This window comes from Salvelinus alpinus, chromosome 10 (genome assembly GCF_045679555.1).
Source record: "Salvelinus alpinus chromosome 10, SLU_Salpinus.1, whole genome shotgun sequence".
In the NCBI taxonomy this organism is placed as follows: Eukaryota; Metazoa; Chordata; class Actinopteri; order Salmoniformes; family Salmonidae; genus Salvelinus; species Salvelinus alpinus.
The window spans coordinates 24,278,081-24,305,550 of NC_092095.1; the positions used below are offsets into that span (position 1 = coordinate 24,278,081).

Below are 27,470 nucleotides of genomic sequence, written 5' to 3' on the forward strand. Positions count from 1 at the left end.
GGGGATGTAGATATAGAGAGATGGGGAGGGAAGGTGGGGTAGCAGCTTCTCTCTAATCCCAGAATCAGATGCTCTGGCTGGTGTAAATTCTGACCCACGTCCTGGCCTGGCTGTCTGGTTCCTGGTTCTCCGTTGGGTCCAATGTGGACTGAGAGTTGACAGCTTTGGCAGAGAGGACTGATAGAGACAGATGAAGCCCTCCGCCAGTAATATTAGAGGAGATGGGATATACTTCCTGCCTGTTCATGTTAGATGGTAACTATGAGGTGATTGGTGACAGTGAGACCCTCTGCTGATAGTGATGATGTCATTGGACATGGAGAAGTATTACTTCTAGTGTCTCTTGGCATCCTGCCACATGCTCTCTATCAAGGATACAGATAGGATCTTAATTTGAGCCAGTTTGTTACAGCAGGAAAAGAATCCTGCAACAACAGGAAATGTGAATTATTATGTGGATTATAAATCATGGACATTTTTGTAGTGGTTGCTAAATTTTTTGTAAGGGAAAATCAAGTCTGAAGATCCTACATCTGTATGTCTGGATATAGTTGAGGGGAAATCAAGAAGATTCAGATGGTTAGCTGATAGAAGTTAGTAACAATTGGTATTTTCTTCTGTGTGTTTTACAGGTGGGCTTCCACAGTCTTCTCAGTGGACAGGGGTGCAGAGACTGTAACTGTAGCCAATCAGGATCTGTGTCCACAGCATGTGAGGAGGAGGGGCAGTGCCAATGCATCCCAGGGGTGGCGGGGGACAAATGTGACCGCTGTTACCATGGTTACTTCAACTACCAGGACAGCGGGTGTACACGTAAGGCCACAAATTTTACCCAAACTTTAACAGACATATTCATTTGAGTTTCACTCTGATCTGATCTTCATTCTCTCTACCCCCCTATCTATCTATCTATCTATCTATCTATCTATCTATCTATCTATCTATCTATCTATCTATCTATCTATCTATCTATCTATCTATCTATCTATCTATCTATTCAATTCAATTCAATTCAAGGGGCTTTATTGGCATGGGAAACATGTGTTAACATTGCCAAAGCAAGTGAGGTAGATATTATACAAAAGTGAAATAAACAATACAAATTAACAGTAAACATTACACATACAGAAGTTTCAAAACAATAAAGACATTACAAATGTTATATTATATATATACAGTGTTGTAACAATGTACAAATGGATAAAGCACACAAGTTAAAATAAATAAGCATAAATATCTATCTATCTATCTATCTATCTATCTATCTATCTATTCAATTCAATTCAATTCAATTCAAGGGGCTTTATTGGCATGGGAAACATGTGTTAACATTGCCAAAGCAAGTGAGGTAGATATTATACAAAAGTGAAATAAACAATACAAATTAACAGTAAACATTACACATACAGAAGTTTCAAAACAATAAAGACATTACAAATGTTATATTATATATATACAGTGTTGTAACAATGTACAAATGGTTAAAGCACACAAGTTAAAATAAATAAGCATAAATATGGGTTGTATTTACAATGGTGTTTGTTCTTCACTGGTTGCCCTTTTCTTGTGGCAACAGGTCACAAATCTTGCTGCTGTGATGTCTATCTATCTATCTATCTATCTATCTATCTATCTATCTATCTATCTATCTATCTATCTATCTATCTATCTATCTATCTGTATCTCTCTCTCTCTGTATCATTATCGCTCTTTGTATCATTATCGCTCTTTGTATCGTTCTCTCTCTGTATATCTCTCTGTCTGTTATTTTTCTCTCTTCTCCTCCATCAGAGTGTGAGTGTGCCCACACCCACGGAAACTGTAACGCGACGACAGGCAAGTGTATCTGCCCTCCCCACACCATAGGAGAGAAGTGTGAGTTGTGTGAGGAAGGTCACTGGGGTCACGACACTGTGGCAGGTTGTAAGGTAAAACACCTCTATAAACACAACTTTATAAGCTTTATAAGCCTTTATAATGCCAACAAATGCCTATGTATGTTATTTTAAGGCCGACATAGATGCTTCATAAGCACATTCATATCATAATAGGTGTTCATAAAAGCTCATCTTTGCCCCCCTTAGTCATGTGATTGCAGTGAGGCGGGCAGTTCTGCTGCCCAGTGTGACCTCACCAATGGGCAGTGCCTGTGCCGCCCGGATTTCGCCAGTGAGAAATGTGACCAGTGCACCATGGGCTACAGGGGCTACCCAGAATGCACGGCGTGCAACTGCAACATCAACGGCACCAGAGAGGAGTTCTGTGATAAGGAACTGGGCCTGTGCAGCTGTGAGGCCCCAGGGAACTGTGTGTGCAAGGTACTGCAACCGCTGCTAAAACTGGTTGAACAAACAAGCAGTAAACCCACATGGTGGAATATCATATCCGTTACGGCCTACGATAGTGTTTTGTTTTATTGTGTCCGTTCGAAGTATGTTGTCTGTTTTAATTTATTGGTCTGTGGTTGCCAGGACAATGTGGGCGGAGGAGGCTGTGATGAGTGTAAGAAGGGATCCTTCGGCCTATCTGGTCCTAACCCGGCCGGCTGCAGCCCCTGTTTCTGTTTTGGAGTCTCCTCAGACTGTGAGGAGCTCGGTGGGATGGTCCGTGTACCGGTGAGTAAAGTCTATCAAAACTCAACTTGGGGTCTGTTCAGTGAGGTAAACATTACAGAAGGTTCAGATCGAAATGTATAATGTAGAACAGATATTATGGTCTGTCGGATAGAATAGTGAATATTGTCAGCTCTATTCATTCTATTTCTATATGCAACGTTCTGAACATTTCTGGTCCCTGAATACAGCTCAGGATTCCTGTTTTAGTCCCGCCCATCTGCTTCCTCTACAGATGGGTGGCTATGCTAACAGGATAGAGAAACCGTCCATCATTGTCTGAAGGGGTTGAGCAGCCTTCCCTCCTCCACCTCTATATGAAATTACGGCACATTTCTCAAACAAAATACTTGTTCTTTCTTTTCTCCATTTGGGATGGTAATACCTTTGTTTGGTAATCCACTTATATTCTTCAAATAACAAGCATTAATATAACAACTTGGCTTCTATTTGGCTGGGTTATGTCAAAATCGTCTTCTCTGGCATGTTTATAACCTTGTAGCCAATTAACCAACGGCATAAGTCAAATCTAAAGATTCATGCTTGGAGCCTGGTGTTTTTCCTGATAATGTGTCATGACCAGGAAGTTATCATCTACAAGTTATTTGGAAGTTCTAAGCTATTTGGTCAGGTCATCCAGACGATGTCTTGGTCCCTGCTCACAGTAACTAGTCAGCTGTGTTCTGTCTACTCTTCTCATCTGTGTCTGGATGAAGAAAAGTGTCTGTATCCTCATTATTCTTGAGTGAACTGAATGCTCCTAATTAGCTTCATTTTAATTGGGCACAATAAAGAGGAAATGAAATGCCCAGACAGATGCCTAAACAGGATGCCCATCTGTTGTGGGCCGGCTGCTTAGTGATGCCACATACGGTGCCTGCTGCTCGCAGCCTGGTGTGCCCGCTGGGTGCCCGGCTCAAGGACGCACGTGCCCTGTGTACCATTTAGCGTGGGCACACGGAGGTGGCACCCCCTCCCAGCCACCCAGGCAGAGGAATCTGAAAGGACCCCAGATGTAGCTAGCCGGGGCTATTTATTTCCTGGTACTAATTAGTGATAAGAGATGGCACAGCTGAGCTGGCGGTAGACCTACTTGTGGGGGGGTGAGGAAAAAGAGTGGTTCTTCACTGATTGGGAAAAGTTTGCAATAAACTGAATGACACGATAGTGAGATCTCTTGATATGAAGAACTGTAGGAGAAGCAAATATGTGTGTCTGCATCTTTGTGTGTGTGTGTGTGTGTGTGTTGTGTGTGTGTGTGTGTGTGTGTGTGTGTGTGCATGTCTATGCACATGCTCATGCATTTGTGTATATTTACCGGTCCATACAGATCACACTGGGGTCTGACCCAGAGTTGCTGCATGTGGTCAGTCAGAGTGACCCCCAGGGCAGTGTGGAAGGGGTCTACTACCAGGCCTCAGACATGCTGCTGGACACCAGGGAAATAGAAAACATCACACTGCCTGGACCCTACTACTGGAGGCTTCCCAAACACTACCAGGGAAATAAGGTGTGTATCTCAGACCTCTGTTACTTGTGTCTGTGAGAGAGCGATGCTGAATCATAAACATCTTATTCTCTGGTTAGTTGTTGTCGTATGGAGGGAAGCTGTCCTACGTGGTGGCGTTCTATGCTCTGGACGGGGCCGGCCTGGCCAACTACGAGCCTCAGGTCCTGATGAGGGGGGGTCATCTGGGAAAGAAGGTCATCTACATCGATATGCCTGCCCCTGACAACAGGGTCAAAACACGTCAGGACGTCCCACTGACCGAGGTAAGGAGGACACCAGATACAATACCTAAAGCTGGACTAGTTTGACTACCATGGGTTCGAACCCATTATGTCCTGCATGCTACAAGACTGTGTTATCCGGCTGAGCTAAAGCCTACAAATCCTACGAATGAATTAATATAATTAAATCTGCTTTGATTTCTCTTGATCAGCACAAGTGGAAGTATTTCAACTCTGTGTCAGAGAAAGCTGTGAGTCACTCCGACTTCTTGGCGGTCCTGAGCAACATCGAGTACATCAACATCAAGGCTTCGTATGGTACAGGGTTGCAGCAGAGCAGGTTAGTACACACACACACGCACACACACATAATCGCGTACACACACGCACACACACATATTTTTGTGTCGACGCTATAAAGCGACTATGATATCAATATTGTATTTGTCTTTCACTAGAATCTCCAATATCACCATGGATACGGCCCTAGAGGTGGAGGAGGGGTCAGAGGGTTTGGAGGTGGCGTGTCTGATAGAGACCTGTGACTGTCCAGCTGGCTACGCTGGACTGTCCTGCCAGGTCAGACAGATTTCCACCCCAAAAACAACATCATTTATTATGTACTACTTACTACTGTGTTTTGAGTCTATTATTTCACTTCGTCTCTGTCGTCGGTGTGTGTTTGTGGTGTGTGTTTGTGGTGTGTGTTTGTGGTGTGTGTTTGTGGTGTGTGTAGGAGTGTGCCCCCGGCTACTACCGCCAACCAGTGACTGATCTGAACCTGCGGGGGAAGAGACCCCTGATCCAGCCCTGCGTGCCTTGCCAGTGTAACAACCACAGCCAGGCCTGTGACCTGGACACAGGAGAATGCCTGGGCTGCCAGCACAACACAGCAGGCGAGCACTGTAACGTGTGCGGCTCTGGGTACTATGGGAACGTGAAGGGCTCCGTCAGTGACTGCTCTCTGTGTGCCTGCCCCCTCAAAGAGAACAGGTACCCGTCTCACTCTCCTCCTGTCAGTCGCATGTTCTGATAAGTGACGTGTTGAATTTGGAGTTGAAACGATAATATCTCATTCCACACATAGTATGTCTTTTGAAGAGATAGTCCAACTATTGATTTCACACTAGCACATATTCAATCGCATAAGATTTTTTTTTTTTTTGAATATTGCTGCTTGGCAATATTCTAGTTCAAGGGGGATTTAGTGAATCGGTATCCTCTGGTAATACAGACCTGTTCCCAGCAGAGGGCAGTGATGAGATATAGTTGTGTGTTTAGCACTGTCTGACCCAGTGTATGTGTGTGTGTTGTGGTTTAGCTTCAGTCCTACCTGTGCAATGGAGGGAGTGATGGGAGACTTCCGCTGTAACGCCTGCAAGTCTGGTTATGAGGGACGCTACTGTGAGAGGTAAGAGAGAGTACTACACAGCTACTGTGGAGGTTAGAGAGAGTACTACACAGCTACTGTGGAGGTAAGAGAGAGTACTACACAGCTACTGTGGAGGTTAGAGAGAGTACTACACAGCTACTGTGGAGGTAAGAGAGAGTACTACACAGCTACTGTGGAGGTTAGAGAGAGTACTACACAGCTACTGTGGAGGTAAGAGAGAGTACTACACATGTACTGTGGAGGTAAGAGAGAGTACTACACAGCTGCTGTGGAGGTAAGAGAGAGTACTACACAGCTACCGTGGAGGTTAGAGAGAGTACTACACAGCTACTGTGGAGGTAAGAGAGAGTACTACACAGCTACTGTGGAGGTTAGAGAGAGTACTACACAGCTACTGTGGAGGTAAGAGAGAGTACTACACAGCTACTGTGGAGGTTAGAGAGAGTACTACACAGCTACTGTGGAGGTTAGAGAGAGTACTACACAGCTACTGTGGAGGTTAAAGAGAGTACTACACAGCTACTGTGGAGGTAAGAGAGAGTACTACACATCTACTGTGGAGGTAAGAGAGAGTACTACACAGCTACTGTGGAGGTAAGAGAGAGTACTACACAGCTACTGTGGAGGTAAGAGAGAGTACTACTCAGTTACTGTGGAGGTAAGAGAGAGTACTACACAGCTACTGTGGAGGTTAGAGAGAGTACTACACAGCTACTGTGGAGGTTAGAGAGAGTACTACACAGCTACTGTGGAGGTTAGAGAGAGTACTACACAGCTACTGTGGAGGTTAGAGAGAGTACTACACAGCTACTGTGGAGGTAAGAGAGAGTACTACACAGCTACTGTGGAGGTTAGAGAGAGTACTACACAGCTACTGTGGAGGTAAGAGAGAGTACTACACAGCTACTGTGGAGGTAAGAGAGAGTACTACACAGCTACTGTGGAGGTAAGAGAGAGTACTATTCAGCTACTGTGGAGGTAAGAGAGAGTACTACACAGCTACTGTGGAGGTAAGAGAGAGTACTACTCAGCTACTGTGGAGGTAAGAGAGAGTACTACACAGCTACTGTGGAGGTAAGAGAGAGTACTACACAGCTACTGTGGAGGTAAGAGAGAGTACTACACAGCTACCGTGGAGGTTAGAGAGAGTACTACACAGCTACTGTGGAGGTAAGAGAGAGTACTACACAGCTACTGTGGATGTTAGAGAGAGTACTACACAGCTACTGTGGAGGTTAGAGAGAGTACTACACAGCTACTGTGGAGGTAAGAGAGAGTACTACACAGCTACTGTGGAGGTAAGAGAGAGTACTACACAGCTACTGTGGAGGTAAGAGAGAGTACTACACAGCTACTGTGGAGGTAAGAGAGAGTACTACACAGCTACTGTGGAGGTTAGAGAGAGTACTACACAGCTACTGTGGAGGTTAGAGAGAGTACTACACAGCTACTGTGGAGGTAAGAGAGAGTACTACACATCTACTGTGGAGGTAAGAGAGAGTACTACACAGCTACTGTGGAGGTAAGAGAGAGTACTACTCAGCTACTGTGGAGGTAAGAGAGAGTACCACACAGCTACTGTGGAGGTTAGAGAGAGTACTACACAGCTACTGTGGAGGTTAGAGAGAGTACTACACAGCTACTGTGGAGGTAAGAGAGAGTACTACACATGTACTGTGGAGGTAAGAGAGAGTACTACACAGCTGCTGTGGAGGTAAGAGAGAGTACTACACAGCTACTGTGGAGGTAAGAGAGAGTACTACTCAGCTACTGTGGAGGTAAGAGAGAGTACTACACAGCTACTGTGGAGGTAAGAGAGAGTACTACACAGCTACTGTGGAGGTAAGAGAGAGTACTACACAGCTACTGTGGAGGTAAGAGAGAGTACTATTCAGCTACTGTGGAGGTTAGAGAGAGCACTATTCAGCTACTGTGGAGGTTAGAGAGAGTACTATTCAGCTACTGTGGAGGTTAGAGAGAGCACTATTCAGCTACTGTGGAGGTTAGAGAGAGTACTATTCAGCTACTGTGGAGGTAAGAGAGAGTACTACACAGCTACTGTGGAGGTAAGAGAGAGTACTATTCAGCTACTGTGGAGGTTAGAGAGAGCACTATTCAGCTACTGTGGAGGTAAGAGAGAGTACTACACAGCTACTGTGGAGGTAAGAGAGAGTACTATTCAGCTACTGTGGAGGTTAGAGAGAGCACTATTCAGCTACTGTGGAGGTTAGAGAGAGTACTATTCAGCTACTGTGGAGGTAAGAGAGAGTACTACACAGCTACTGTGGAGGTAAGAGAGAGTACTACACAGCTACTGTGGAGGTAAGAGAGAGTACTACACAGCTACTGTGGAGGTAAGAGAGAGTCCTATTCAGCTACTGTGGAGGTAAGAGAGAGTACTACACAGCTACTGTGGAGGTTAGAGAGAGCACTATTCAGCTACTGTGGAGGTAAGAGAGAGTACTACACAGCTACTGTGGAGGATAGATATAGTACTACACAGCTACTGTGGAGGTTAGATATAGTACTACACAGCTACCGTGGAGGTAAGAGAGAGTACTACACAGCTAGGTTAGAGAGAGTACTACACAGCTACTGTGGAGGTTAGAGAGAGTACTACACTGCTACTGTGGAGGTAAGAGAGAGTACTACACAGCTACTGTGGACGTTAGAGAGAGTACTACACAGCTACTGTGGAGGTTAGAGAGAGTACTACACAGCTACTGTGGAGGTTAGAGAGAGTACTACACAGCTACTGTGGAGGTTAGAGAGAGTACTACACAGCTACTGTGGAGATAAGAGAGAGTACTACACAGCTACTGTGGAGGTTAGAGAGAGTACTACACAGCTACTGTGGAGGTTAGAGAGAGTACTACACAGCTACTGTGGAGGTTAGAGAGAGTACTACACAGCTACTGTGGAGGTAAGAGAGAGTACTACACAGCTACTGTGGAGGTTAGAGAGAGTACTACACAGCTACTGTGGAGGTAAGAGAGAGTACTACACAGCTACTGTGGAGGTAAGAGAGAGTACTACACAGCTAGGTTAGAGAGAGTACTACACAGCTACTGTGGAGGTTAGAGAGAGTACTACACAGCTACTGTGTGACTTGTTGGATCAAAGTCAGTGTCTCTGTCACTAGAAGCCATCGCTACAACTCAGACTGAGACAAACGTTATATTTTCATTTTCTATTACATTACTTCTCCCACTCACTGTTTCTTTGCCATCCCCCCTCCTCTCTCTCCTCCCTCCCTTTCTCAGGTGTTCAGTGGGTTACTATGGGAACCCGTCTGGTCCAGGAGGGAAGTGTGAGGCGTGTCAGTGTAGTACTGCAGGTTCTCTCCATCTAGTGTGTGACTCTCTGAAGGGTCAGTGTGAATGTAAGGCCGGGGTCAGGGGACATTTGTGTGACCAGTGCGAGGCGAGACACGTCCTGGACGGGGACCAGTGTGTCTGTGAGTACCTACCAACACACACACACACACACACACACACACACACACACACACACACACACACACACACACACACACACACACACACACATTTTAAATACTTTATTTGAATCCACTAATCAAATTTACAAAAAAGGATGCCTGTATGCATGGTACTCAAGGGTACAGAAAGCACCTCCTTCTCCAAACAGCTAGGCGGCCCATGACAGTTGAAACAGAGCAGAGCTTAGCCAATTGCTTTGCCCTAGTTTTTATCAGGCCCGCAATCTGGAGGCCACACACTGCAAGCCTGTGTACGTGGCCGAGACCACCAACAACAACAACATCTGGTGTATTTGACACACAGAAAAACACATCATCATCAACATCAAACCAGATTCCCCTTACACAAGATTGTTTATGTATGTGTGCTGTTGGTGAGACCACTTGTCTCACCGGCTATCAGGTCGACAAGGCGGTCAAGTCTAGCAATGTACAAATCCTCATATGAACAGCAGCCATTCACAACATTATGTAGAATACAAAATGGGTTCATGGTTTAAAGCGTACCAGAGTGCTAGATGATATTTTGTTGGTAGAACTTGCAGCCTCGCCTTAACAGTAAAGATGAGAATGTCCTCGCCAACGGAAGCATTCTGGTACATGGAATGGCAGACAGAGTGGTCAGCACAGTCCAGTGTTGCAGTAGCTGCATCCGTCTGAAACCAAGGATGTAGGATGCATCCCGTCTGTTGTCCTGGATGTAGGATGAGATGTTCCATCATGGGTGACAGAAGCCTCCACAACAACACCACAATCTGCCACAACTGCATCAGAGGCAGTCACTGGCTCAGTTTCCATATCAGTCCGTGTCCACCTGAGCTCCACTCCAGTCGGGTTGCACAGGTCATTGAGGTCCGGCCAGGCTGACCAGACACCAAAGCCCGCAGCCCGAGTGTCCAGTTTTCCATTTGGCCTTCCTACTGAAGCCCAGGAAGTTGTCCTCAGTGTCCCTGGTATGTGGAACCTTCCGCCATTTTAGGTCCAGAAGGAGGGAAGCTCTGGCTAACTCCTTAACTGTCACATCGTCACTGTTGAGCATGTTCAACAGGGGAGTCAGTCTGGTAGCAGTGTAAATCCTCTCAATATTCGGGACACCTAAACCCTCCTCTCTTTGGCTCAGGAAGACAACGTCACGTGTGGGTGTGTGTTGAAGCAGAGCCACTTTCTCATCACTTGAACAGTTCTGTTATTCATCTTCCTCAGAAGCTTCTGTGGAAGAGGCACATTTGCAAGCAGATGTTGAATCTTTACCAGGGCCACCCCTCTCACAGCTTCTAAATTCATGATTCAGATTTATTTAGATTTTCCCATGATGTCAAGCAAAGAGGCACGGAGTTTGAAGGTAGGCCTTGAAATACATCCACAGGTACACCTCCAATTGACTCAAATTATGTCAATTAGCCTATCAGAAGCTTAAAAAGTCATGACATCATTTTCTGGAATTTTCCAAGCTGTTTAAAGGCACAGTCAACTTAGTGTATGTGAACTTCTGACCCACTGGAATTGGGATAGTGAGTTATAAGTGAAATAATCTGTAAACAATTGTTGGAAAAAATTACTTGTGTCATGCATAAAGTAGATGTCCTAACCGACTTGCAAAAACTATAGTTTGTTAACAAGAAATTTGTGGAGTGGTTGAAAAACAAGTTTTAATGACTCCAACCTAAGTGTATGTAAACTTCCGACTTCAACTGTTTATGTTTCGTGACGAGAGTAGACTCTGATTGGTTTATTCATTAGTGTAAATGTTGGGGGTATATCAGTTTTAGACTTGTACCAGCGGTTACCTCTGTTGCGTCTTTCATATAACACACACACATACACACACACACACACACACACACACACACACACACACACACACACACACACACACACACACACACACACACACACACACACACACACACACACACACACACACACACACACACACACACACACACACAAAACTGCAGTAATGTCCTAATTGAAATCAGATATCCTGAACTCCTTCCTCTCCCTCCCTGCCTACTCCCTCTCCCCTCAGCGTGTGATGATGAGTGTACGGGGATCCTCCTGGATGACCTGGATGCATTAGAGAGCTCCTTCCTGTCTGTCAACCTGACCGGGGTCATCCTGTCCCCCTACAGCACACTGGTCAGCCTGGAGAATGACACACGAGAGGTCAAGGTAAAAGAGGGCTCATGTTATACCTCTCTGTCTAGGAGGTCAGGAAGTCAGCTTTTTAATCCCCTGTCAGTTCAGAAGTACTCAGTACACATTCAATGTGAGAAAGACTGTTGTAACACACTTCACACTTCCTCATTTCTCTCCTAGAGTCTGATGTCTTGGGAAAGTAGCCCAGCATATCACCTGAACAGGGCGGAGGAGGACTCGACAAATCTCACCCAGGACATAGACGGACTGCTACGGAAGGCTACAGGGCTGTCTGCTGATGGAGAGGAAGTGGCTCAGTCCACAGAGAACAGCATTACCCAGGGGGCCAAGTTTCTGGAGTACATCACCACCATTCACACTGCCATACAAGGTACAGCAAATAGCAACAGCACAACATGCATTGCTATGTTTTTATATTCCATCTTAGGTTTCCATAGGAAATGTGTAACTTCAAAGTATGCCCATTTAGTGAACAATTTAATGTTTTGTGATATTGATCAATATTTGTAATATCTCCTGGTTGAGTAAAAGTGAAATATTTTTGTTCATAAGACAAATGGTTAACATCAAAGCCCCTCCCTCTCTGTGATTGGCTCAGTCCTGGCGGAGGAAGCTGCCGATCTGAACAGGACAGAGAACGTGGAGAAGGACGAGGCTAACAGCACACGTCTATGGGAGCAGGTGGCGGCCATGTTGGAAACCATCAAATTAGTCAACCTATCCCAGGCCAATGCCAGCGTCTCTACAGAACTCAGGTCAGTTAATGTTAGTAATACTGTTTCTAGTCATACTGGATTATTTGACTATAGGCCTACTGTGTAACACAGTTATGAGCTGTAATGGTGTTTAGTAAAGCTGTATTTAAGTATAGTTACTACACTATAGTATGTGTATGTACTCACCGCAGACTGGAAGAAACTTTTTCCTTTAACAAGTCCGACGAGAAGTATATACTGCTTTCACCGGAACAGGCTCAGATCCCAGTAATTTGCTTGAAGAAAAGACACAGGAAAAGGGGCCACAGATCGGGTTGCCTTCTGAGAATACGTAGGCGAGTGAGTACTCCCACTGCCATCCGTTCTTCTTGCTAACGTGCAATCAATGGAAAATAAAATTGATGACCTACGATTAAAAACTGCAATATCTTATGTTTCACCGAGACGTGGCTGAACGACGATACGGATAATATAGAGCGGGTGGGATTTTCCATGCACAGGCAGAACAGAGAAGCTAGGTCTGGTAAGACGAGGGGTGGAGGTGTGTGTCTTGTTGTCAATAACAGCTGGTGCGCAATCTCTAATATTAAAGAAGTCTCGAGGTATTGCTCGCCTGAGGTAGAGTACCTTATAATAAGCTGTAGACCACACTATCTACCAAGAGAGTTCTCATCTATATTATTCATAGCCGTCTATTTACCACCACAGCACGAAGCTGGCACTAAGACCGCTCTCAACCAACTCTATAAGGCCATAATCAAAGAAGAAAATTCTCACCCAGAAGCGGCGCTCCTAGTGGCCGGGGACTTTAATGCAGGCAAACTTAAATCAGTTTTACCACATTTTTACCAGCATGCCACATGTGCATCCAGAGGAAAAATAATCCTAGACCACCATCACTGCACACACAGAGATGCATACAAAGCTCTCCCCCACACATTCTCATATACAGCAACAACCTGGGGAATAGTTACAGGGGAGAGGAGGGGGATGAATGAGCCAATTTTAAACTGGGGATTTTTAGGTGACTGTGATGGTATGAAGGCCAGATTGGGAATTTAGCCAGGACACCAGGGTTAACACACCTACTCTTACGATAAGTGCCATGGGATCTTTAATGACCTCAGAGAGTCAGGACACCCATTTAACATCCCATCTGAAAGACAGCACCCTACACTGGGGCATTGGGATATTCTTTTTAGACCAGAGGAAAGAGTGCCTCCTACTGGGCTTCCAACACCACTTCCACCAGCATCTAGTCTCCCATCCAGGGACTGACGAGGACCAACCCTGCTTAGCTTCAGAAGCAAGCCAGCAGTGGTATGCAGGGTGGTATGCTGCTTACAAACAAAAACTAAAGCAGGAAGTACCAGTGACTCGCTCGATACAGAAGTGGATCAGATGACGCAGATGCTACACTACAGGACTGTTTTGCTAGCACAGACTGAAATATGTTCCGGGATTCATCCAATGGCATTGAGGAGTACACCACCTCAGTCATCGGCTTCATCAATCAAATCAAATCAAATGTATTTATATAGCCATTCTTACATCAGCTGATATCTCAAAGTGCTGTACAGAAACCCAGCCTAAAACCCCAAACAGCAAGCAATGCAGGTGTAGAAGCACGGTGGCTAGGACAAACTCCATAGAAAGGCAAAAACCTAGGAAGAAACCTAGAGAGGAACCAGGCTATGAGGGGTGGGCAGTCCTCTTCTGGCTGTGCCGGGTGGAGATTATAACAGAACATGGCCAAGATGTTCAAATGTTCATAAATCACCAGCATGGTCAAATAATAATAATCACAGTAGTTGTCAAGGGTACAACAAGTCAGCACCTCAGGAGTAAATGTCAGTTGGCTTTTCATAGCCGATCATTGAGAGTATCTCTACCGCTGCTGCTGTCTCCAGAGAGTTGAAAACAGCAGGTCTGTGACAGGTAGCACGTCCGGTGAACAGGTCAGGGTTCCATAGCCGCAGGCAGAACAGTTGAAACTGGAGCAGCAGCATGGCCAGGTGTACTGGGGACAGCAAGGAATCATCATGCCGGGTAGTCCTGAGGCATGGTCCTAGGGCTCAGGTCCCCCGAGAGAGAGAAAGAAAGAAAGAAAGAGAGAAAGAGAGAATTAGAGAGAGCATACTTAAATTCACACAGGACACCGCATCAGACAGGAGAAGTACTCCAGATATAACAGACTGACCCTAGCCCCCCGACACATAAACTACTGCAGCATAAATACTGGAGGCTGAGACAGTGAAGACAGTGAAGACATCAATAAGTGCATAGACGACGTCGTCATCCCCACAGTGACCGTACATACATATCCCAACCAGAAGCCATGGATTACAGGCAACATCCGCATCGAGCTAAAGGCTAGAGCTGCCGCTTTCAAGGAGCGGGAGACTAATCCGGACGCTTATAAGAAATCCCGCTATGCCATCAGACGAACCATCAAACAAGCAAAGCGTCAATACAGGATTAAGATTAAATTCTACTACACCGGCTCTGACGCTCGTCGGATGTGGCAGGGCTTGAAAACTATTACAGACTACAAAGGGAAACCCAGACTCGAGCTGCCCAGTGACGCGAGCCTACCAGACGAGCTAAAGCTTTTTTGCTCACTTCGAGGCAAGCAACACTGAAGCATGCACGAGAGAACCAGCTGTTCCGGATGACTGTGTGATAACGTTCTCCATAGCCGATGTGAACAAAACCTTTAAACAGGTCAACATTCACAAAGCCGCTGGGCCAGACGGATTTCCAGGACGTGTACTCAAAGCATGCGCTGACCAACTGTCAAGTATCTTCACTGACATTTTCAACCTCTCCCTGAGTCTGTAATCCCTGTGCCCAAGGAAGCGAAGGTAACCTGCCTAAATGATTACTGCCCCGTAGCACTCACTCCGGTAGCCATGAAGTGCTTTGAAAGGCTGGTCATGGCTCACATCAACAGCATCCTCCCAGACACACTAGACCCACTCCAATTTGCATACCTCCCCAACAAATCCACAGATGTCGCAATCTCAATCACACTCCACACTTCCCTTTCCCACCTGGACAAAAGGAACACCTATGTGATAATGCTGTTCATTGACTACAGCTCAGCGTTCAACACCATAGAGCTCACGAAGCTCATCACTAAGCTCAGGACTCTGGGACTAAACAGCTGGATCCTAGACTTCCTGACGGGCCGCCCCCAGGTGGTAAGAGTAAGCAACAACAAGTCTGCCACGCTGATCACTGGGGCCCGTCAGGGGGTGTATACTTAGTCCCCTCCTGTACTCCCTGTTCACCCATGACTGCGTGGCCAAACACGACTCCAACACCATCATTAAGTTTGCTGACGACACAACAGTGGTAGGCCTGATCACCAACAATGTTGAGACGGCCTATAGGGAGGAGGTAGTGTGGGAACTGGTACTGGTAGTGAGAACTGGTAGTGTGGTGCCAGGACAACAACCTCTCCCTCAATGTGAGCAACACTAAGGAGCTGATCGTGGACTACAGGAAAAGGCGGGCTGAACAGGCCCCCATCTACATCGACAGGGCTGTAGTGAAGCGGGTCGAGAGTTTCAAGTTCCTTGGTGTCCACATCACCAACGAACTATCATGGTCCAAACATACCATGACAGTTGTGAAGAGGGCATGACAAAACCTTTTCCCCTCAGGAGACTGAAAAGATTTGGTCCCCCAGATCCTCAAAAGGTTCTACAGCTGCACCATCGAGAGCATCCTGACCGGCTGCATCACCACCTGGTATGGCAACTGCTCGGCATCTGACCTTAAGGCACTACAGAGGGTAGTGTGTACGGCCCAGTATATCACCATGGCCAAGCTTCCTGCCATCCAGGACCTATATAATAGCAGTGTCAGAAGAAAGCCAATAAAATTGTCAGAGACTCCGGTCACCCAAGACTGTTTTCTCTGCTACCACACGGCAAGCGGTACCGGAGCGCCAAGTCGAGGACCAAAAGGCTCCTCAACAGCTTCTACCCCAAAGCCATAAGACTGCTGAACAGTTAATAAAATCGCCACCGGACTATTTACATTGACCCCCCCCTCTTGAACACAGCTGCTACTTACTATTTGTTTGTTACCTATGCATAGTCACTTCTCCCCCACCTACATGTACAGATTACCTCAACTGGCCTGTATCCCTGCACACTAACTCAGTACCGGTGCCCCCTGTATATAGCCTCGTTATTGTTATTCTTATTGTGTTACTTTTCATTATTACTTTTTATTTTAGCCTACTTGGTAAATATTTTCTTCTTCTTGAACTACGCTGTTGGTTAAGGGCTTGTAAGTAAGCATTTCACGGTAAAGTCTACACTTCTTGTATTCGGCGCAAGTGTCAAATAAAGTTTGATTTGATTTTTTGATTTGATTTGGTGAAGCGTGATTCATCACTCCAGACAACGCATTTCCACTGCTCCAGAGTCCAATGGCGGCAAGCTTGACACCACTCCAGCCGACGCTTGGCATTGCGCATGGTGATCTTAGGTTTGTGTGCGGCTGCTCAGCCATCAAAACCCATTTCAAAAGCTCCCGACTCCACTTTGTCCATGACAGTCAACAGAGGCTCATCATAAGACACCCCTTCTTACGTGTGTCTCTTGGGGTCAATCTTCACTGAGTTTAAGTTTATTTTTGTAATAAAACGTTGCTTCCAGAGACAGTTTGGAACTCGGTAAAGAACAGACGATTTTTACACGCTACACACTTCAGCACTCGGCGGTCCCATTCTGTGAGCTTGTATGGCCTACCACTTTGCGGCTGAGCTGTTGTTGCTCCTTCACAATAACAGCACTTACAGTTGACTGGGGCAGCTCTAGCAGGGCAGAAATTTGATGAACTGACTGGTTGGAAAGTTGGCATCCTATGACGGCGCCATGTTGAAAGTCACTGAGCTATTCAGTATGGGCCATTCTCCTGGCAATGTTTGTCTATGGTGATTGCATGGCTTTGTGCTCGATTTTATACACCTGTCAACAACGGGTGTGGCTGAAATAGCCGAATCCCCCCCCCCCCCCTTTGTACACTGCTGCTACTCGATGTTTATTATCTATGCATAGTCACTTCACCCCTACTGACAGTACTTGTACAAATTACCTCAACTAACCTGTACTGTCGCACACTGACTCGGTACCGGTACCCCCTGTATATAGCCTCGTTATTGTTATTGTTATTGTGTTGTTTTTTATTATAATTTTTTACTTTAGTCTACTTGGTAAATACTTTCTTAACTCTTCTTGAACTGCACTGTTGGTTAAGGGCTTGTAAGTAAGCATTTCACTGTAAGGTCTACACTTGTTGTATTCGGTGCATGTGACAAATAAAGTTTGATTTGATTTTGATTTGACTAATCCTGCTGTGGTTACACCTGTACCACAGTGCTACTGAGGCTCTCCTCCAGAGGGTGCTGAAGGACATTCTGGAACCCCAGGGGGCGATAGAGTCCCAGACCCTCAACATCTCTACCACCCTGACTGAACACCACCAACAGCTAGAGGATGCCCATGCCCTACTGATGACTGCCAGGGAGAACAACAACCACACACACACCCTGCTGGGGAGCATCCACACCAACCTGCCAGAGTACCAGGTGAGTACACTTACTATAATCACTGTACTCACATTTACTATAATCACTGTACTCACACTTACTATAATCACTGTACTGAGTACTCACACTTACTATAATCACTGTACTCACATTTACTATAATCACTGTACTCACACTTACTATAATCACTGTACTGAGTACTCACACTCACTATAATCACTCTACCAAACTTACTATAATCACTGTACTCACACTTACTATAATCACTGTACTGAGTACTCACACTCACTATAATCACTCTACCAAACTTACTATAATCACTGTACCCACACTTACTATAATCACTGTACTGAGTACTCACACTCACTATAATCACTCTACCAAACCTACTATAATCACTGTACCCACACTTACTATAATCACTGTACTGAGTACTCACACTCACTATAATCACTCTACCAAACCTACTATAATCACTGTATTCAGTACTCAAATATTAATTTGTTCCTTGTGCTGTTGGACTACTAAATGCAAAGTAAATTGTATCAGTATATGTACTTATCTATCTAGTGCAGTTGGGACAGTGGTCGGTTGTGAGTGAATGTATTAATGTCCTCTATGTTGTTAGTGTATGCAGCATGATGGACTGACTGGTTTAAATGGATGATGTATTAATGTCCTCTATGTTGTTAGTGTATGCAGCATGATGGACTGACTGGTTTAAATGTGATGATGCATTAATGTCCTCTATGTTGTTAGTGTATGCAGCATGATGGACTGACTGGTTTAAATGTGATGATGTATTAATATCCTCTATGTTGTTAGTGTATGCAGCATGATGGACTGACTGGTTTAAATGTGATGATGTATTAATATCCTCTATGTTTGTCACGATCTATCACAAGGATGACGCTGGAGAGACGAAGCAGGTACGGGGAGTAACATTTAATAAATAACGGACATGGAACGAGACATAAACAGCTTAGCAAACAGAAAAAACAATCAATGCAGAAGCAGGGAACAGAGCTGGGGAACTGACACATATAGGGGAGGAAATGAACAGGTAATAAGAGAGTCCAGGTGAGTCCAATAACGCTGATGCGCGTAACAAGGAAAGGCAGGTGTACGTGATGGATGGCAGGAGTGAGTGATGCAAGGCATTCTGGCGCCCTCAAGCGCCAGGGGGAGGGAAGAGCGGGAGCAGACGTGACAATGTTGTTAGTGTATGCAGCATGATGGACTGACTGGTTTAAATGTGATGATGTATTAATATCCTCTATGTTGTTAGTGTATGCAACATGATGGACTGACTGGTTTAAATGTGATGATGTATTAATGTCCTCTATGTTGTTAGTGTATGCAGCATGATGGACTGACTGGTTTAAATGTGATGATGTACTAATGTCCTCTATGTTGTTAGTGTATGCAGCATGATGGACTGACTGGTTTAAATGTGATGATGTATTAATATCCTCTATGTTGTTAGTGTATGCAGCATGATGGACTGACTGGTTTAAATGTGATGATGTATTAATGTCCTCTATGTTGTTAGTGTATGCAGCATGATGGACTGACTGGTTTAAATGTGATGATGTATTAATATCCTCTATGTTGTTAGTGTATGCAGCATGATGGACTGACTGGTTTAAATGTGATGATGTATTAATGTCCTCTATGTTGTTAGTGTATGCAGCATGATGGACTGACTGGTTTAAATGTGATGATGTATTAATGTCCTCTATGTTGTTAGTGTATGCAGCATGATGGACTGACTGGTTTAAATGTGATGATGTATTAATGTCCTCTATGTTGTTAGTGTATGCAGCATGATGGACTGACTGGTTTAAATGTGATGATGTATTAATGTCCTCTATGTTGTTAGTGTATGCAGCATGATGGACTGACTGGTTTAAATGTGATGATGTATTAATGTCCTCTATGTTGTTAGTGTATGCAGCATGATGGACTGACTGGTTTAAATGTTTCTGATATAAGAATGTGTGTATATGTGTATCCTGGATGGACAAAGTTTTATTCTATTACATGTATTCTATTATATTCTATTCTACTATAATATCTGTACTCAGTATTCACACTTACTATACTCACTATACTCGAGTACTTTAACCTAAGATAAATAACATGTAGTCGAGTTTGCCATTATTGTTGATCTGTGCCAAATGCCAAATCATATCAGGTCACTTTTATTAAAATGTAGGAATATACATGTACAATATAGTCAAATGTACTTTGTGAAGTGATTTGATTTGGACTTTTGGTCATCTTCAAACATCGTAACTGAAGAGGGTCTATACATTTCTCCAGTAGAAGTATTTAGACTGTGTTGTCTCTGTGTGTGTAGGGTCTGAAGCAGAATGTGAGCTGGCTGAAGCAGACAGCAGAAACCCAACTAGAGGAGACTCAGGACATCCTGGCGGATGCTGTCAATCTAGCAGAGGACATGAGCAACATCACCTCTGTAAGTCACACCATAACACCACATTACCACCATATCCATATCAAATAAAGTGGATAAACTGTATAACTGCAATAAAGTAGCATCCCCCTATTGTGTGAATTTGTTGATTTAATCTTTATTTAAGCAGGAAGTCACTTTACATAAAAAAAATGTGCTGTGTTTTAAAAAGACTGTATTGCTAGTAGAGTCTGTGTTTGAACTGGTTTCTCTGGTTGTGTGTGTGTGTGTGTGTGTGTGTGTGTGTGTGTGTGTGTGTGTGTGTGTGTGTGTGTGTGTGTGTGTGTGTGTGTGTGTGTGTGTGTGTGTGTGTGTGTGTGTGTGTGTGTGTGTGTGTGTGTGTGTGTGTGTGTCTGTGTGACCTGTACAGCAGCTGGAGGGGGCCAAGGACCAGCTGGAGCAGTGGAACCCCATGTTGAGGAAGCATGTGGACACGCTGGTGATGGAGCTGAGGAAGAAAGATGCTCTGGAGCTGGTCTACAAGGCTGAGGACCACGCCCGGGAACTCAGCAAGAAGGCCCAGGGTCTGCAGAGGTATGTGTGTGTGTCGGCGGTCAAGCGGGTGTGTGTGTGCGTGAACTTCAACATATGTATCTTTGTCTATGCATTTCAAAATGCCTCGTCATCACAAACATTAGGCCATAGAAAAAAGACTAAATAGATATAGTAGCGATTTAGTCCATACATGTACAGTACATCAGCCTAACTTCCTCTTCCTGTATGTAGCTCTCTAGTGGAGGTGATGAATACCACTCTGAACGCCACCAGTGCAGAGCATGGCAACTCTAACATCAGAGCTAACGTCCAGCCTGCAGAGGAGATGGCTAACCTAGCCAACCTGACCGCTACTATGGCCCTCAATATGGTGAGTCAACACTAATCTAGTGGACATCAGTATCAACATCAAATAATAGAATAGAATAACTGGTCCCAAATCTGTTTGTGCTGTCTATGGTCATATGATCACATGATCTATGATCACAAAACAGATCTGGGACCAGGCTATAGAATGACCACTGCTACATTGGATATGAAGTGTGTTGTGGGTCAGAAACCTGTTAGCTATAGGAGTATCGTAAATAACTGTGTGTGTTGACTTTAGACTGTCCAGCCAGAGAAGTCTTTCACTGATCTGGGATCTGATGCTGTGCAGCGTAGTGAGAAGATTCTGGCCGAGAGTCTAACCCTGAGAAACAGCACTGAGGGTGAGTTGGAGTATACACACACACACACACACACACACACACACACACACACACACACACACACACACACACACACACACACACACACACACACACACACACACACACACACACACACACACACACACACACACACACACACACACACGATGCCTTATGGTAGTAAATTATATATGTGTGTCCTCCCTAGGTCTCCTGGCTAACATCAGTGATGTGACAGATAGAATGGCCTTGCTGAAAGAGAAACTCTGTAACACCAGCCGTCTCATCCCAGAGCAAGGCGCCCTGCTCCACAGCCTGCCCAACGGTGAGTGGCACTGCCATCTGCTGCCCTGTCAACTCAACTGTCCTTTTATATATCCTTTCTGCTTTAACATACTGTAGACATAAGTCATATATTTAACACTTTATCACAAACTCAGAGGCACGCTAGACAGTGGGGAAACAGTTTGTGTGACGTAGCCTGTGCTGCCCCCTGTAGGCACCAGTGAGCAGGTGCTGGACGCCAAGGAGCAGGCTGCCTTGGCCAACGCTTCCCTACAGAGGGCGCTGGAGCGCCTGGAGGAGCTCCGGGTCAGACTGGAGAAGTCCAGCACGGCTGTGGCCCAGGCCAGAACCAGCATCTCCAACACCAACCAGCTGTTCTCCGACTCACAATCCACTGGTGAGACTAACACATCATTCAGACATCCAACTATGGTCCTAGCTAGATTATAGCCAGCAACTTTGTAATGGAAACGTTTTTCATCTTTGCTTCCATCCTTTCCACATTAAACGACACCACATTTAAAGTCAAGTAGTGCCCCAAATACCTGTCTAATGCTAGTAAAATGTTGTTATCATGTTATCTTGTCATATCACTATAGAGGCAAATTTCTAGAGATATTATGTGACTAACAGGAATGAGTAAGATGACGTAAGTATCATGAACCTGTCCTATCTGTTGTCCCGCTCAGCCAGTACAGCTGAGTCTAAGCTGAAGGAGGCAGAGAGTCGTACAGAGAGACTGTATGACCGTCTCAAACCCCTCAAGACCCTGGGGGAGAACCTGAGCAGAAACCTGTCTGAGATCAGAGAGATGATCAACCAGGCCCGCAAACAGGCTGCCTCTGTTAGTCACTTCCACACACACACACACACACACACACACACACACACACACACACACACACACACACACACACACACACACACACACACACACACACACACACACACACACACACACACACACACACACACACACACACACACACACACACACACACACACACACACACACACACACACACACATACACACACACACACACACACACACTCTGCTTTCAATTGTAATACTGTTTATGTCCTGCACTCTCCTGTATAGATCAAGGTGGCAGTGCTGGCAGACAAAAACTGTGTGAGGGCCTACAAACCTGAGGTATCCTCCAGTAACTTCAACACTCTTACCATGACCGTCAAGACCAGCGAGCCTGACAACCTGCTCTTCTACATGGGCAGCAGCTCCAGCGTAAGTCACACACTGACACGTACTGAATATCCCATGACGTACCTAATCATGATTACCCATAAGTCCGTTTTAAACTTAAGTCTACTGTATATAATCTACATCCAACCAGATGGTTGATTTATAACTATCTATAAACTACCCTTCACAAACATTTTATCATGTCAATGTAAGGTGTAACCACTATAACCATATGGCTATCTGACATGTGTAAAGTAAATGTCTAATTTTACGCTGAATATCAGGTGGACTTCATGGCGGTGGAGATGCAGCATGGCAAGGTGGCGTACCTGTGGGACGCGGGTTCAGGCCACGCCAAGCTGGAGTACCCCGACGTCCAGATCAACAACAACAAGTGGCACCGCATCAACGCCACGCGCTTTGGGAGGCACGGCACGCTGTCAGTCCACCAGCTGGAGTCAGAACCCCTGCCTGCGGTCAAGACCACCTCACCAGGCTCCACTACGATCCTGGAAGTCAACAAATCCACCCTGATATTCGTTGGTGGCCTGGGAGGCCAGATCAAGGTACAGTATTAAGCTCTGTCTTTGGTATTTTTCACTCAGCCATGGTTCTAGCCAGCACCTTGGGTCCTTGAGAACTTGAACTCATTCAATTCAAGTTGAGTCAACATCTTTCATGATGTTTTCTCCACTAATAAAACAGTGTAATCTAAAACAACTGATTCAATCTCTTTTGTGTCTACAGTCCTCTGTGGTGAAAATGACCCAGTTTAAGGGCTGTATGGGGGAGGCGTCGCTCAACGAGAAGAACATCGGGCTGTGGAACTACGCTGAGAGGGAGGGCCAGTGTCGCGGCTGCTTCATGAGTCCGCAGACGGAGGAGACGTCCTTCCACTTTGATGGCAGTGGCTACTCAGTTGTAGAGAAACCCCTCCGCTCCACCTCCACCTCCATCGTCATGCTGTTCAAGACCCTCTCCCCCAATGGCCTGCTGCTCTACCTGGCCTCCAACGGCACGGTACGCCCCCTGCTGGCCCACACACACACTACAACCACACTGAACAGTCTGTATTTGTAGCCTAGTTAGCACATAGTGGTCAGCTATTATTCTCTGATGTAACTAAATTCCCCTATCGGGACAATAAAGATTGATTGATAGATTGATGTGTATATTTGTCATTCCAGAGGGACTTCCTGTCCATTGAGCTGGTGGAGGGCCAAGTGCGTCTGACCTTTGAACTGGGCTCTGGCCCTCTGACTCTCACCTCCAACAAAGCCTACAACACCGGCAGCTGGTACAAGATCACCCTGCAGAGGAACAAACGCAAAGGTTTGTCAAAGGTCATAGGCTCATATTTATAGGGTAGAGTTGACAACTAAACATTGTTGGGGTCACATATTCTTCTTCTCATTTCTCCCTTGCACTTTATGGACACACTATTCATACCCCTATTGTGTTGTAGTTAACCTGGTATAATGTCTATGTCATGTAAAGTATTGTATCTCTCCCCTCCTAGTTTATATGGCGGTGATGGCGGCAGACAACTCATCAGAGAAAGAGATCATGGAGGCGGAGTCTCCTGGGACCGCCTCCGACCTCAACCGCTCCGACCTGGACCCAATCTACATCGGGGGACTGCCCATGTCTCGCCCTATCAGGTACCTGGAACTACTTTGGCGCATACTTCACCTACCTGCAAGATATTCCTAGTTGATATGCGTTTGTATTGCTGTCATTAATATATTTTTGCTGGAGCTCCTACTGCATTATGTAAATATTGAGCTTAGTGTGTGAATTGGTGTGTTTTTGTATTTTTTCAGTTTTTTTACATTAAATAAAATAAACGAGGTAAATTGTGAATTTAATAATTTTTGCAGGAGACAAGTAGTAGCACGGTCCTATGTGGGCTGCATAAAAAACATGGAGATTGCCCGCTCCAACTTTGACCTGCTCCGAGACTCCTATGGTGTCAAGAAAGGCTGTGTGTTAGAGGTAAGAAAGGCTGTGTGTTAGAGGAAAGAAAGGCAGTGTGTTAAAGGTAAGAAAGGCTGTGTGTTAGAGGTAAGAAAGGCTGTGTGTTAGAGGTAAGAAAGGCTGAAAGTAAAGAACCTTTCTTCAGGGGCCTTCTTCCTCTCTAGACAAATTAAAGGTAGACTCAGCAATATTGGGAAGAGTGAGTAGTGACAGTGACAGTCTTGGCATTTTAATTTTGCTGTTGTCGATTTCTGTAAAGAGGAAGATGCCCAGCAGTACATGATAATGGCATATTGTTGAGTCATCTTACACTGAATGCAAAAATACTTTCCATATTCCCTATGAGTAACTTGTGTGTGTGTTCCAGCCCATCTGCAGTGTGTCTGTACTGAGAGAGGGCTATGTGGAGCTGCCGTCTGTGTCTCTCGACCCCCAGGGGGAGCTGTTGGCCTCCTTCTCTACCCGCAATGACACTGGCATAATCCTGGCAGGCTTCAGCAAGGCAGGCACCCGCAAAAGCAGACATGCTCGCCAGGTAAGGCCACAGATATACTGTGATAAAAAATTTGATATTATAAGAGCTCATACATGTTCATTAGTAATAAATCTTTATAATGTTGCCAAAATTACTTATGGTTCAACCGTATATTGACCATGTTTTCTGTGTGTTTGTGTCCAGCCCTTCCTGGCAGTCATGCTGATTTCGGGGCGCTTGGAGGTTCATGTCAACATGGCAGAGGGCGGGAGCGTCCACAAGGTTGTGGTCAAATCACGCTCTGGGAGTTTCAGTGACGGACAGGAGCACTCGGTCATCTTGCAGAGGAACAGGAAGTGAGTGGCACCAGGAAGAGGGACTGATTAACCTGTAACATCTGTCATGATTTTATGCTGATGGATGGCTCAGTCATTATAAATGATGTCATTTGAAATTATACTTCCGCACACAAAATTATCTCTGCATTTATCGTGTTATCTGTGACCTTATTCAAGAACTTTCTATGCTGATGTTATACATAGGCCTACCCTCGGTTGATACAAAGGATGGATATATATAACAACTGCCATGGGATTAAATAAACTTTGAAATGGCCATTGAACAGCAGTAAATATTGCAAATTGTATCTTTTAATAATCATATTGTCCAGGATATAATATACAAGAAGTCTATTCTAAAATGAATAGCACTGTGTTGTTATTATTGACACTGTGTGTGTCATCCATCCAGGATGCTGGTTGTACTAGTGGATGAGGACCACCAGGAGATGGTACGTCTGTCCTCAGAGAAGGCCTCTCTGACCCTCACCTCTCTGTACATGGGCGGGGTCCCACCAGGAGAGGGCGCCGGGCTGCTTCGAACCACCTCCTCCTTCTACGGCTGCATCAGGAACCTGGCCCTGGACGCCAAGTGAGTCACACACCCAATACACAATGATGCTTCATTTGTCACATTGTGCTGGAGAAATTGATGTTTTTAATCGAGGATGCCATAAGTACATTTGCAAGGCTGAGCATTATCTAGAGGAATATTTTTTGGGGTTGCTAGTAACAAGGAGTATGGCATCCCTTCTCAATTGGGGCCTTGGTGGTTACTCTTTGGTCTGACCTGTGTTGTGCTGTGTCCCTATAGGTTGTTGGACCTGTCAGCTGCTGTGAGGTACCACAACGTGGACATGGACAGCTGTCTATTGGAGGAGAGGCCTAAAAGGGTCCTCCTACCTGACGACACTGACCTAGAGGCCGAGCCCACTCCGGACCCTGCCAGAACCCCTCCACCACCCCCCGGCCAGCTCAACGCGCTCACCCCCGGCACACTCACGGTACAGCACACACACCTCTTATCTATTGGGATTTACTGTGCTGTAGCTCTTCAAACAGGTCACCATGTTGTCACAGATCCTTGTGTTGTCCGTCATCGTTCTGTGTTCCCTCTGTTTGTCTCCAGTGTGCATCGATGGACAACACCTCATCCATCCCAGAGGCCCAGCAGTTTGGCATCTCCAGACACAGTCACATGGTCCTCAGCATCAACCCCAACACAGTGAGGAGGAGGTCAGTACTGACAGCTGGCTCCTTGAACTACCCTCTCCCCTGCACAGCATGGTTTTTATCATATAGATCATATTCTATGTAATTTCTATGATTGTCACAATTCTATATTCATTTTATTAGGGATTCTCACTTCATAGTGTTGTATCTAATTTGAGTCATGTTAGCCTTGATATCAGTTGGCCCATAGCTAGTTGTGTAAAACAGGTTCAAGCCAGCATTCCAGTACATTAAAATGGCGTAGGAAGGTGTTCTAGCTGCTTAGCTAATACTTTGCCTTGGTGTGCTCTACAACCATCATACTAAGTACTCCTCCTGTAATGGAGAGCATAGGCCTATACTTTTGGCCATGCAGTGTATGTGGACACCCCTTCAAATTAGTCGATTCGGCTATTTCAGCCACACCCGTTGTTGACAGGTCTATAAAATCGAGCACAAAGCCATGCAATCACCATAGGAAAACATTGCCAGGAGAATGGCCCATACTGAATAGCTCAGTGACTTTCAACATGGCGCCGTCATAGGATGCCAACTTTCCAACAAGTCAGTTCGTCAAATTTCTGCCCTGCTAGAGCTGCCCCAGTCAACTGTAAGTGCTGTTATTGTGAAGGAGCAACAA

General features: G+C 45.3%; 1 protein-coding gene across 2 annotated transcripts in view; it reads left to right on the forward strand.

Annotated features, from left to right (window-relative positions):
* LOC139531753 (laminin subunit alpha-1-like) overlaps nt 1-27,470 on the forward strand; it is a 65,466-nt gene that overhangs the window by 33,779 nt on the left and 4,217 nt on the right. The window contains exons 20-53 of one of the 2 annotated variants that reach the window (XM_071328527.1): nt 633-813; nt 1,792-1,928; nt 2,085-2,318; nt 2,472-2,615; nt 3,943-4,122; nt 4,200-4,385; nt 4,556-4,683; nt 4,802-4,922; nt 5,080-5,336; nt 5,665-5,754; nt 9,000-9,193; nt 11,265-11,407; nt 11,555-11,765; nt 11,994-12,150; nt 17,506-17,716; nt 18,583-18,606; nt 20,040-20,156; nt 20,524-20,687; nt 20,880-21,018; nt 21,256-21,358; nt 21,549-21,665; nt 21,840-22,022; nt 22,315-22,469; nt 22,727-22,870; nt 23,113-23,394; nt 23,576-23,848; nt 24,016-24,160; nt 24,348-24,489; nt 24,709-24,823; nt 25,173-25,340; nt 25,485-25,636; nt 26,031-26,210; nt 26,433-26,622; nt 26,748-26,854. In XM_071328527.1, the coding sequence (XP_071184628.1) occupies nt 633-813; nt 1,792-1,928; nt 2,085-2,318; nt 2,472-2,615; nt 3,943-4,122; nt 4,200-4,385; nt 4,556-4,683; nt 4,802-4,922; nt 5,080-5,336; nt 5,665-5,754; nt 9,000-9,193; nt 11,265-11,407; nt 11,555-11,765; nt 11,994-12,150; nt 17,506-17,716; nt 18,583-18,606; nt 20,040-20,156; nt 20,524-20,687; nt 20,880-21,018; nt 21,256-21,358; nt 21,549-21,665; nt 21,840-22,022; nt 22,315-22,469; nt 22,727-22,870; nt 23,113-23,394; nt 23,576-23,848; nt 24,016-24,160; nt 24,348-24,489; nt 24,709-24,823; nt 25,173-25,340; nt 25,485-25,636; nt 26,031-26,210; nt 26,433-26,622; nt 26,748-26,854 (5,474 nt within the window). The remainder of the gene's footprint in view (nt 1-632; nt 814-1,791; nt 1,929-2,084; nt 2,319-2,471; nt 2,616-3,942; nt 4,123-4,199; nt 4,386-4,555; nt 4,684-4,801; nt 4,923-5,079; nt 5,337-5,664; nt 5,755-8,999; nt 9,194-11,264; nt 11,408-11,554; nt 11,766-11,993; nt 12,151-17,505; nt 17,717-18,582; nt 18,607-20,039; nt 20,157-20,523; nt 20,688-20,879; nt 21,019-21,255; nt 21,359-21,548; nt 21,666-21,839; nt 22,023-22,314; nt 22,470-22,726; nt 22,871-23,112; nt 23,395-23,575; nt 23,849-24,015; nt 24,161-24,347; nt 24,490-24,708; nt 24,824-25,172; nt 25,341-25,484; nt 25,637-26,030; nt 26,211-26,432; nt 26,623-26,747; nt 26,855-27,470) is intronic. The other variant, XM_071328528.1, reaches the window with a different exon arrangement.